Source organism: Ceratotherium simum, chromosome 7 (genome assembly GCF_057802395.1).
Source record: "Ceratotherium simum simum isolate JZ-2026a chromosome 7, ASM5780239v1, whole genome shotgun sequence".
Lineage (NCBI taxonomy): Eukaryota > Metazoa > Chordata > Mammalia > Perissodactyla > Rhinocerotidae > Ceratotherium > Ceratotherium simum.
The window spans coordinates 5,392,868-5,406,091 of NC_141906.1; the positions used below are offsets into that span (position 1 = coordinate 5,392,868).

The window sequence follows — 13,224 nt, forward strand, 5'->3', positions numbered from 1 at the left end:
GTTTTGACAAATGCATACACCTGTGTAACTCAACCAAGAAAGATAAAAATCATTACTGTCACGCTGGAAAGTTCTCCCTTGCTCATTCCAGTCAATCCGTGCTCCCACTCCCCTCAAGAGGCAAGCACTATTCTGATATTTTCCACCATAGGTTAGTTTTACCTTTTCTAGAATTTCGTATAAATGGAACCACACAGTATGCACTCTTTTTTGTAAGACTCTTTTCACTCAGCATAATGTTTTTGAGATTTATCCGTGTTGTTTTGTTATCAGTAGTTCATCCTTTTTATTGCTGGTAGTATGACATTGTATGGATATATCACTTCTTTAAACTTCTGTTTCTATTGACGGACCTGGGATGTTCTGAGGTTATAGTGAATAGAGCCGCTAAGAATACTTGTACAAGTCTTCTTGTGAACACGTTTTCATTTCTTTTTGGTAAATATCTAGGAGTATAAGTGCTTGGCCAACTATCATGATTTTTAACGTCCTTGCAGCCCTTCCTTATCACACCTGGACCCATCTTCACCTAAACTTACTGGTGTTGCTCCCTGTATTGTTGTTGTTCATCTCATTTGTTTTCTCTTGACCTGTACTTGTTTCTTTACTGAGTCTGTATTTTTGCATCATATTGAGATAGCCAAACAGTTTCTAAATACTTTCTTTTCTTGTTCCTAAGGTAAATTATTTCCAGAAAGCATACTCTTTTTTGAGCTTTAGGTTAATACATTCATTCCCTTGTTTGACAACATTTTGCCATAGATCCCATATTTCTTGTCCTTTTTACTTATCCTCGAACAAAGAGAGATCGATGCTGACCACATGTTCGTGAAGTGGGTAGTTGAGTTGCCTTGATGCTATCCACGATCTTGCATAATAAGTTAGAGCTAATGGCAGGTGGATGGGCATTGCTCCCAGTACAATTCCCAATTTCTAGCAGATATTCATGAGCATGCTGGATTGAGGCAGCAGTTTCTCTTATGCCCGTGGTTTACTGTCCGATGCTCTGATCTGATGTAGCCCTGGGAAAATCCACAGCATCTCCTGCAACTGTGGCACTTTCTCTTTCTCCTGTATTTACCGTTTTGTCTGTGAGGCCGTACACTCCAGGTCTCTGTGGAACCCCACCAATTTCTCCTAAACTTCCTGCTTTGCAGGTTGCCATTGATTGCAATCTGGTGGAAGTATAAAGATTTGCAGGGGAGGGATGGACTGAATCAATTTTCTAATCAGCACAAAAATAGTCAAACCCCTGGACTGAAGGGTGGCTGCCTAGACTTTGGTTTAAACAGTTACGTGTTGGCCCAGCAAGAGGGCTGTCAGTAGTAGAGAGAACACACGTCTTTTGTTATTTTCTTAAGGGAAGTGGAGTTCTCCTTAGTCATGAAGAATACAGAATCAGGACAAACATTGTTTTCTGCAATCTAATCTAGCATCTTTGAAGATAATGGGAACAATTTTAGAATTCTGAAAAGTATTTATTGATCAAACTTAGTTTTCAGTGTGTTGTGAGTTTTCTTATTTTTCTATGTCTCACTGAGAAGTTGAAAATTATAGTATGAAAAATTGCTAGCCTGATTTCATTTTAAGAGTGAGTTCCTGGTAATGAATATTATTAATACCATGTACTAAATCTTAAATAAGATAATAATGGCAAATACATAGTACTTGCTATGTACCAGGCACTGTTCTTAGGGATATTTGTTGTATAGCAACAAAGATACATATGTTTGTTGGATAAATTAATTTATTTAACTGTAGTTCCTTCCTAGAATGTGAGATCTTTGGGGCAGGAATCAATTTCTGACTTTATAGCACCGGAAGCTAGTAAAGTGCCTGACATGTGGTCAGTAATCAGTAACATTGAATTAATAGTCACACTGGGAACTCAGCGAGGTATTTAGCTGAGAGAGAATTTCAAACATAATGAACAAAATCATTTTTTCTCCAATTTTCTCACTGTGTCTCTGTCTATAACCATCTCCAACCCTTTGTATCTCTCTCTCCCTCCCTTATTTAGTTTATGAGTTATAATGGGAATTGAATGTACTTTTAAAATGATTTTTAAACAAAAGTGTATAAAAACAATTACTTTTAAACAAAGATAGTGTGAAAGAAGGCATCATCTTAGAAACCTGACTAAGACGCGTGTGCTGATTCCCTCAATGGGACCTTCTGACTCCAGAGGCACCGTGCAAGGTGCTGAGGAGCCTGGTGCCTGGTGTCCCTCACGGGGCCCCTACACAGACACGTCAACAAACAGATCATTATGCGACAGACTAAGGCCCCCGGGATGGTATGAATAAAGCACTAAGGGAAAAAAAAACAGAAAGTCTTTTCAGATTTGCAAAACCTGTGATGTGAAGTACATAGATATTTAGCCATTTTAAAGATGAAAAACTATCTGAATCCCAGAGACATTAGTAACTTCTCCTTCAGCTGACTGCTGGTGAGTGGTCGAACTGGGACTCGTTCCCGCTAACTTAGTCTGGATTAGTCTAGACCAGTGCCCCGTCCACATTTTCATGTTGCTTCCACATGATAGTTTTTTTCTTGAATCCTGGAGGAGAAAACCCCTGGAGGCTGGATTTCAGCTCATTCTGCTGGAAATGACCTAGGAAAGCATGTGTTTGGGAGAAAAGCCCCCCAAACAGCCTTCCGGGGGCTCGTGCTGGCTGAGTGGGGAGGACGGTTCTCACTGAGATCCCCTTCCCTAGGGCTCACAGCAGATGGTGCTGGGCAGGGGCTCTGGGGATCCCTCACAGCCAGCCTGGTGGTCGTCATGAGTTTTCCTTCTTACAGGTCTCTTGTTTGGCGTTCTGTGTACTTCCATGGCCGTGGCTGCGTCCCTCATGGGGGGTGTCGTCCAGGTAATAAAAGAAGGAAAAAGACACATTGGATTTCATAGCAACTTTTTACCCATTTTCTTTTCTAATGCTTTGCCTATTCCTCCAAGTCCCAAATGCCGAGACTCTCTGATACTGGGTCCAAAGTAAACATACATGTAAAATTTTAACCAAAATTACTTTCAGAAGGGGAAACTATTAAAAACTAGTAATGGGACTCAGTGACAAGGTACACTGTAATAAAATTAGACACCCTTTTAAAATACAGATCTGAGAATTTATGTTCCTGAAATAAAAGTAGTAATGATAATAGTAAAAAGACAATAATCGACATTAATAGAACCCTTAGTGTGTTCTGGGTACAGTCCCGAATGTTTTACCTCATTGAATCTTCATCACTTCTCTAAGAGGTAGTATGATTAGTGCACTAATTCACAAATGAAGGAACTAAGAAGTAGAGAGTGAAGTAACTGTCCCAAAGTCACAAGATTAAAGAGTGGTGGGGCTGGGATATGAACCCACCTCTACCTGTTATCCGGACTGAACTCCTCTCGTATGTCAACTCGCAGTTCCATTAAATGTGAGTGCTAGAGGGAGCCTTAAGGAGAATGTTTCAATATCTTCTTTTGTAGATGATTACAGAAAAGAGTGGAAATATCCTGCTCAGGTTCTCACAGCTAGTTGGTGGCTGAGCCAGGTCTGTGACCCCTCTCCTCTCCCCAAATTGCCCCGTTCACAAAGCAGCATCAGAGAAGCAAATCTTCAGATTCTACCTCAACCCTCTGGATCCCACTTGTATCTTCGCATAATTCGAACATCCTTTATGTTTTCTTGGCATGACACATGTTTTTAATAAACGTCACTTAAATGAAGAAATGAACAACGTAAGTGAGTAGTAATCACTGATTTTTACAGGATTTGTTCTAGTTCCCAGAGCAGTGTCTCTTACTTGATCCTTCCAATGACTGCTTACATACCGTCCATTATTTCCAATTGAAGCTTCAAGGAGCTGTGTCTGGGAGAGTTAAGTGACTAAGTGATAATTCTCTTGAATTCGAATCTCTAAGTTGTTTTCTTCCAGAGATATTTGCATTTTAAGCTTATTTACAGCTGAGGTATGAAGGGGTCCAGAATAGACCAGGACTCCTCTGAGACTTGTGTTAGATCTAAAGCTCTAGTGGAGGGCGAGTTGTGATGGATGCTCTCAGCCGCTTGTCATTATTCAGACAGGTATGCTGGGCCCACTTTCTTGATTGGCTAAAATGTGTGCCCCACAGTTTACACAGTTCAGAAGATGCTGGTAGGCAAGAAATGAAAACTCTGGTCTTGTGTTTCCTTGGAGAGACATTTGTCTCTAAGATGGCCCTCCTATTGCTCTGAACACATCTGTCTTGACAGGTGCAGAAAGACAACCATAATTCCCCTGTTTAATTTTCTAAACAGCTTGGCTACATTGAGTTTAATGGAACAACATTCATATGCAGGTCTTACATATGGGAAGACTGAAGCCCAAGTCCCACAGGTGTGGGGAGAGAGCCAGGTTCAATGCATCGTTCACAAAGCCAACCCACCCTCACTGTGTGTGACTGCCGGCGGTGCTGGGCGCTGGCAGATTTAAGCTCCTGAAACAAGGGCTCTTTCAATGTTTTAGCTTAGGGTTTTACAACGAAATGTTGTACATCCTACGAAATGTTCCAAGAGTGGAAATTCCCAAAGTTAAAGACTTTTAGGAAATGCTGCTCCCTGCCTTCCCCTCTCAGGAATCCACAGCACACGTTAGCATATGGAAGGCTCTGGGAAGACCCACAGTGAAGAAACTTGTTTCACTTTAAATACGTGACCATGGAACCACATGCAAGGGATGGGAGGAGGAAGGGGGAGGGGCAGATGATAGCAGCACAGATTTCCTGTGAGCTGGTGATTTGCAGAGCTCCCTTTGGGAGAGGCCGTTCTATCCAGGTGGCCATCTAATGACCATCAGCTCGTTCTGCTAAGGGCTGTAATGACTTCCAGGCACGTTCGTTCTTATCTCAACTTAAGAAAGTGCTTTCTGGATCTCAAAACAGTCCAACAATCAAATGATGCCTCAGGAATGGAGAGCTCACTAAGGGGTAGGTAATAAAAAGTAATTATAACGTAATAATAGTAGTAGATAACCTTCTTGGGGCACTTATCATGTGCTCCAGAGTGCTCAGGCACTATTCGGAGCTTTCCCTTGATTCCACATTGAATACTCACAAAAACCCCAGGAAGCAGGTATTGTGACCCTCACTTGACATGTGAGAAAGCTAAGGCACAGCCAGGTACCTCCCACCCCAGAACCCGTGTTCTCGGCCATGGCCCTCTCCTCGCAGGAGTGGCTTAGATGAGATTTGGCCATCCAAGGGAAGGCTGCTAGATGAGCTTTAAGTCTTCTTCCAATTAGGCATGCTTAATGACAACAAAAAGAAAGATAAAAATTAAGATTAGTTTTGTACACTACAGAAATATATATTTTTTAAATCCAGAAACTCTTGGATTTTTCTTTCTTTGTATCATAAGAAGACCCTTTTTTCAGAGACATATTAGCCAATGACCTTGCAAGAAATTGTACATTTTTTCCCCCCACAGGGAAAGAGAAACACCTTTCCTAACTTATTGACCCTCCCATATAATAGCTAGTAAATTAGCTTCCAAATTCAGCAACCACAGCAACTATGAATTCATACTATCGATCAGCAGAGGGAATGTCAAGAATATTAAATTAAGTACAGACATTGGGGAAAAGTATCAACTTTAATCTTATCTGCCACTGTTTTGTCAAAGGTCTATTTGTGGCAATGACCTCTCTAAAAATTACCCTGGGAAAAACAATCATAACAACACATTGCAGCTCATCTTTCTGGACAAAAGAACTTACATTACAGCTAGAGAGGACTTGAAGGTCCCTTGGTCCTATTTCTCAATTTTTTACTTACAGAGAAAGAAGACTCTGAAGTAGAATGAATCTGAATTAATAACAGAAAGTTCTCCAAATCATAGTTATGTTGGCAAGGCCAAAATCAGAATCCAAATATCATGACTATTAATGATGGACTCTTTCAAGAACATTTTTCCCTTAAACAAAAAAAGTAGGCCACTATGATGGGTCTGTGCTTTTGACTCCTTTTTTTTAAGATGGCCTTCAAGAGATAAATTTGGGTTTTAGAGCCAAACAAACCTAGCTAAAATCTCTTAAATCTCACCTCTGCCACTTTCTAAATGGAATTATGCCTTTAATATGTTTTTTGTCGGTCCAATTTTCTTATCTATAAAATCCAGTTAGTGATACCTACTGAACAGGATAATTGTGAGGATTAAATGAGGTCATCTATTAGAGTGCCTGGGAAGTTCATCTTGACTACCTGGCACGTAGGTGGTGCCTAACAGACATGAGATATGTAAATCTAAAATATCTGTCAGATCTAGAATAATTTAAACCCTTTGATGGAAGAGCCCTACAGGTGCATTGATAGCACTAGATACGGCTGCACTGCAGAGTAGCTTCATGTGTGTGTGTGTGTGCATGCACAGGTTCACGTGCTCACTTGCATGCGTGTCAGTGCATGTGTAGGTTCAAGGCTCTTGGAAGGCCATGGCACAAGGCTATAGGTTGACAGGATATTAGTTTAATGAAAGCTCCTTGCCAACTCCCTGGGCTCAATAACTTAGAGGCTGAGCGATATGGAAATGAATTTGTCAAAGTCCCTCAATTTCCAGAGGAGAGAGAGCCATGAAAATGGGATATGGAGTGTCCAACGGCCTCCCTGCCACGTCCCAACATGGCGCTTCAGCGTCCTTGAGATGTTCCGGGAGGGATGATAGGAGTGGGGTAGATACACACACACACACACATGCATACACACAAATGTATATTTCTATGTACAGGTATTTTTGTTATTTTACAAAATGCTTATAATTGAGCCCAGAAGGGAGAATGATTTCCAGAAGGTGTATAATGAGTGACACAGTTAGGACTAGGACTGACTTTTCTCTCAGGCCCAAGAGAGAGGTGGTCCCAGGTGGGCCAGGGGTTCAGGGGAGTGGAGGCGTTGTTCATCGGATCTGCTCTGCTCCGCAGGCTGCCCTCAGCATCCACGGCATGTGTGGGGGACCCATGCTGGGCCTGTTCTCTCTGGGAATCCTGTTCCCTTTTGTGAACTGGAAGGTAAGAATCTCACACTCCTCTCACGACTCCCAGCTAAGACTGGGCCCCAGCCATCTTCTCTCACTCCTCCTCGGAAAGGCTGTTTGTCTTTGCCAGGAAAAAAATGGTAGCTTCTTTCCACAACAGAACATGAACCCTTCTATCTCTAACTTCAGTGAAGCCTTTTTCGAAGCAGAAAGCAAAGAAAGTAAGAGGTGGTTGTGAAACACTGTATGTCATGGCATCAAAGCTGATTCTTTAGGGTTTAAACAGTCTTCTCCAAATTAAGGGCCCACAATAGATATTGAATTCAGAAATAGTTTAGTTAAAACAATTTTGAAAACTTTAAAAAATTGTAAATTTCATTTTTTTCCTATGTTTAGTTACCAAAAATTATAACCAGCTTAATTAATTTAATTAACTAATTTAAGAAGGGGAGAAGAAACAAGCCTGGTATATTCTGACATCTGGATCTTCTTGGTTTTGCTGGCTGACAAGCTAATCACATATCTTTAAGGAAATGTTGGTTGAATGACTGTGTAGTAAGTATAAACCAAAATGAACATTTATTTGGAAAACTAATATAATAATTTCTAAAATATTTAAACTATCAAAATTTTCTCAATCTAGCAAAATTGCCAATTTTTTGCTTATTGCCATCCATACACTTACATGCATATATTTTTAGAAAATCTTTAGACTCCAGAAAACCTGACTCTGTGGGTATTTTTTCATATGCTGTAGGCAGTCACACGGTACACCTGCTTAGTCTGTCTCTGTGGCTCCCCGACCCTTATTGGCCTCTATCCTAGATCAGCCGTGTGCGGCTAGGGGAAGAAAGTAGACAGGCAGGGAGCATTTGGGAATGTGCAGAGCTTCCCCCGCAGCCCTACTAGGAGACACTGTTTTAATGAACTTTTCTGATATTGAGGTTGAGAAGGATACTTACGTCCTTGGGGAAGTAATATGAGGGAAGGTAACATCATAGCCACAAAATACTAACAACTAGCTACACAGCATCGTAGTGCATTCTAAACATTACTTTGTTATCCATGTTACTGGATTATGGTCCTTCTATTTAGTCATGAAAACCACCTTGTTCTAGACAGAGGAAAGTAAGTATTACAAATTTAGGTCACCTCTCCCCTTGTCATTGGTCATGGCTGATCCTACAATCAATCATGGCTCTCGTTCTGCAGAATGTGGCTGCAACCTCAGAATCCTTGTCAGCATGGCCCTCCAGGTAGCTGCTATACATCAGCGAGGGCTGAACCTCCTGTTGAAACCCATTCTCCCTTTACTGGGGGGTGGCCAGGAGTCAGCAAACTACACCCTTCAAACCAAATCTAGCCAGCTTCCTGTTTTTGGTATGGCCTGCAAGCTAAAAACAGTTTTGACATTTTTAAATCGTTGGAAAAAAAATCACAAGAATAATACTACATGACACATGAATATTATATGAAATTCACATTTCTGTGCCCATAAAGTTTTACTGGAACACAGGCCCGCTCCTTTGTTTGCGTATTGTCTATGGCTGTTTTTGTGCTACAGTGGCAGACTTGAGTAATGGTGACAGAGACTGTATGGCTCAGAAAAGCTAAGAACATTTATGAGCAGGCTGTTTATAATGGAAGTGCGTGGACCCCTGGTCTAGACCAAAGCAGAAGCATTCAAATCATATACACAGCTTTAGTTTCCCCAAACGATAATGAACATAACATGCTGGTGCAGGTTAGTCAGTCAGGAGTTTTTTCCTGAATAAATAGAGAAACCAACAAGCTGTTTTTCTCACAGGGAAAGCTCAGGTGTCTGGCAGAGACGAGGAGCGTGCAGACTTCATTTTCCAGTGGTCCTGGTCTCTGCCAGGCTGCTCTGTCTCCTTTACAGGATAAATGACTCATTGACTCTTCACTGTTTACAAGAAATATAACTCTTAAATGACAGGACTAGTAAATACAATTGATAGTATTTAGACTCAAACAAAAAGCTCCAAACTTGGGAGTCAGAAGAGTAAACATTTCCGTATAATAGCTTATAATGGCTGTTGATGAAAAATGAGCACGTTGTCTCCACTATCTGAGGTTCTCCTGAACTTCTGAAACTCTTCTAAAGGGAACTGAGGTTTCAACAGATTTTTAAGTGATAAGAGGAAAAAGCCAAAAGGAGGGAAAAAAAATTTTTCCACTAGAAATCTAAATATAATGACCACTATAAAATTCTCCAGTGTCTTCACTTAAGGAACAAGTTAGTCCTAAGTAAAGCTGCACTGTGGGAGTGGGACGGAGGCGGGCTGAGTGGGCTGTTTCTAGTGTGGCCGGGATTTGGGGTGGAAAGCCAGAGTCTCTGAGACACAGGACTCCTCATCTCATTATTCTTTCAATGGCTTTGTCAGATCTCTAATTAATTTTCCTTTTTCCTCGTCAAGGGTGCACTAGGAGGCCTTCTGTCTGGAATCACCCTGTCATTTTGGGTGGGCATTGGGGGCTTCATCTACCCTGCACCAGCCTCCAAGACATGGCCTTTGCCTTTATCAACAGAGCAGTGTGTCCTATCAAATGAGACGGAACCAGCGTCCACAGTGCTAACCAGCAGGTATGCTGACCTTAGCGACGGCCTTAAGGCCCAGAGAGAGGGGAGCCAGGCTAGAGGAAGTGCATCTTCAGTGATAATCTGATGAGACAGATCTTGCTTGCCTATGAGAACCGCCCTGGGCAGCACCCAGCGTGGCAGAGTGCCCACAGGGCTCCCGCTTCCTGCTGACGTCCATTCTCCCGCATTCCGGGGTACAGGAGGGACCGTGGCAGAGGGGTAACTGGAGGTAGGAGCACGAAACAGGAGAAATAGTGGAGGGTCTGAAGATAGGTGAGTGGGCGTGAGGAGCAGTGTCCTCACAATAAAGAGAGGAATAAAACGTCTGAGTAGAACAAGTTTGTGAGCAATGAAATGAGGAGAATGACCGTGGACATATTGAGTTAGAAGCGTGCTGTGAACTTACAGCACCCAAATCAAAACAAACAAATCAAACCCAAAGGGTTCAACGAGGGGCTTTCTTTTCTATGTCTGGCTGGGCTAAGTAGTTTAAGATTCCAAAATACAGGAGATGATGTGGTGTAGGGAAAAGACCAAGGCCTTTGAAATCAGAAGCCTGGGCTTGGATTTGGATTTCCCTGTTTATCCACGCCATGTCTTTGCACCAGTTACTAACTCGTCACTTGAAGTCTCAGAGTCCGTGACTGAAAAATGAAGGTAATGGATTTACTTTACCGGGTGAGATGGGACGTACACAGCCAGTAGCTCTGTACCTGACTAATAAATGTACATTCTCACATTCTAATTGTGTGTAGGGACAAATCTGAGAAATGCAGGCTCTGTGGAAAAGTATGTCAGTTTTGGGCAGTGCTTTTCTGATTCTCATCAAAACTTTCATGTGCTTAGCCCATTTCTTCTGGGTCTTCTATCTTCTAAAAATTACCAGGTAATTTGGCAAATTGAATTTATGAAGATCTCTCTAGACCTGGCACATTGTCTCCTCTCCATTGACCTTATCACGCTTGAGGCTGCTCTCATCATTACAAACTCTGGCACAGTGAGACTATCCTGTTTGTACTATTGGTTTCCCTCATTTCTCTCTTTTCTTCCCTTCTAATCCAGCCTATTCAAGCTGCCACTAGACTCACTTTCCTGAAGCACCTTTCTGAACTCGTGGGTTGCTTAATGACGGGGATATGTTCTGAGAGATGCCTTGTTGGGTGATTTCATCATTGTGTGAACATCATAGAGTGCACTTACACAAACCTAGAAGGCACAGCCTACTACACACCTGGGCTATGTGGTACTAATGTTATGGGACCACTGTCATATATGCCGTCTGTTGTTGACCAAAATGTCATCATGTGGCACATGAATGTATTCCCTTTAAGGAATGCACTTTAATCTCTTAATACTCTCCCAATATCATCTGCTTACTCAAGAGCTAGATTAGGGCGCCCCATTCCTCCATAAAATGTATTTTGACTCAGATTTCAAAGATTCTCAAGGTTTGAAAAGACATTAATGAGTTATCCAAACAAATTATTTTTCCATTCTTAAAACATTTCTACAACACTCGCATCTTGAAGCCCATGCTTCAAATGACCACAAGATGAGACGCCACTGTCTCGCAAGGCAGCCTAGACATTGTCTTCACCCCCTTTGTACTATGTTGTTCTTTACTTTTCTCTGCTCATCTCCATTTTTGTCCCACTCTTGCACTAGACAATAAACTCCTTGAGGTCATGTAACGTGTTTCATTCATTACATGAGGGAAAATGCATGAGGAAACAGTCAATACATTCGAGTTTCTTCCACTGCCTTTTTCCTCCCCAGAAAGCAGGACTCTTATTTACCCCCAGCTCACAGCCCATCTTTGCAAGCAGAAAGGACCTCTCATTACCAGGATGTCACACAGCCCTGAAATAATGACTCTGAGCCCAGGGCAGAGGTCCTTGAGTGTAGCAGGTACAGTTAGCTTAGAAAAGGGAATCTCTAGCACAGTTTCATTTGTATTCTCACGTGGTATTATATAATGGCAGGTAAGTCCTCTTCCCAGGGTATCTATTCAAAAAATACAACAAAAGCACTCACATGGATATGAGGTTGCTGGCCCTGAGAGAATGTAATCATCTGCGTCATGTTTTTCGTCACCTGCCTATTGTAAATGGGCAGTTTTCCCTAAGATGTAAAATTAAGCAAACTGCCTCTGGGTCTCGTTTGCTAAGTATTCGCAGTGGCTTTATAAGACATTGGGGATGCTGCAACAAAAACATCACTAAGAAAGGAGATAAACTCTAACTGCTCCCATGGGAGATCTGCATCTAAACTCCATCTGCATCACTCCAGATTCAAACACATTTGAAGCTGCCCAGAAATTGAAGAGTTATCTCCGCCCCCTTTTCTTAAAGAGACAATCAGGGCACTCTCTTAGCCAGTTAGCTCCTTAACTCTGCATAGCAGGTGAGAACCTACAGTGGGCTGCACTGGGCGATGAAGTAGGTAGAACACAGCATAGAACTGTGGTCCTCAGGAGGTGGTCCTTTCTATATAGTGTATGAGCACTCCACTATCTTGCTTCCATTTGCCTCTGAGTTTTCAGTAGTTTAGAGTCATTCTTTTCCAAAAATTTTATGGACGAGCAATATCAGCCTATTTATAGTTCTCAGGCCCACCATATTGTGTCTTCCTCCCTGCCTGTTTTTATTCTATCCTCCTTTTTAGGATGCTAAATCCTGGTCCTGACTACATTCTTTGCTTGATTAACTACTAACCGTTCTTCAAGAATGAGCTGAGGTACCATCTCCCACATCTGCCTGGGTTTGGTACTCTTTCTGAATACTCCCAGAATCCTTTGCTCCTGTCCCACCAAAGCATGACCATTCCATTTTATGATTGTTGGCTCCACATCTACTTTGTGGCTTACTCATCTTTTAATCTCCAGTGTCCGTCACAATTTCTGGCCCCAAATCTGGGCTTAATAAATGTCTGAAGAATAAACAACACAAAAGAAATGGAAGACACGGTCCTCATCGCAATTGTAATTCAGTAGCAATATTTGTATTTCAGTGATGAACTGACTGAGTGGACTGCAAATCACCACTAGTCTACAGTTGATTCTTTAAAAAATAATAAAATGGCAAAAAGTTAATCTTTGGGGTTTTGAGAGATGCTAGGCCCTAAAAGGAACCCTCAGCAGTCTTCTAAGTCACTGTGGATCACAACTTTGAACTCACAGAACTGGTGACATGTGCTGTCGTCCTCCACAGACCTGCCATCGCTGACACCTGGTATTCGCTCTCCTATCTCTACTACAGTGCAGTGGGCTGCCTGGGTTGCGTTGCTGCTGGAATTATCATCAGCTTCCTAACAGGTTGGTCACACGGATTCCTCTCTTTGGGGGCCAAGGAAGACATGGGCTAGTCTCATGCATTGGTGGACTAGGGGGCCGTCTACCACAAAAGCGCTTCTTCCCAGAGAGATATATCTACTCTCTCCAAACTGACATGAAAAGCATCCCCCTGATTATTATATGTATGATAAATAACATATATAACATGTTTTTAAATATCACCCATATTTTATGAAAAAAGGATATTTTGACACATGGTCCCCAGAGGCCTGAGTATGAAAAATCTTTTGTGATATAACAATCAGTAAGGAAGGTTAAATATCAAGAGTGGT

General features: G+C 41.9%; 1 protein-coding gene across 1 annotated transcript in view; it reads left to right on the forward strand.

Moving 5' to 3' along the window:
• Nucleotides 1-13,224, forward strand: part of SLC5A12 (solute carrier family 5 member 12) — a 49,450-nt gene that overhangs the window by 31,167 nt on the left and 5,059 nt on the right. The window contains exons 10-13 of the mRNA XM_004418536.3: nucleotides 2,803-2,870; nucleotides 6,946-7,032; nucleotides 9,437-9,603; nucleotides 12,810-12,913. Of these exons, the coding sequence (XP_004418593.2) occupies nucleotides 2,803-2,870; nucleotides 6,946-7,032; nucleotides 9,437-9,603; nucleotides 12,810-12,913 (426 nt within the window). The remainder of the gene's footprint in view (nucleotides 1-2,802; nucleotides 2,871-6,945; nucleotides 7,033-9,436; nucleotides 9,604-12,809; nucleotides 12,914-13,224) is intronic.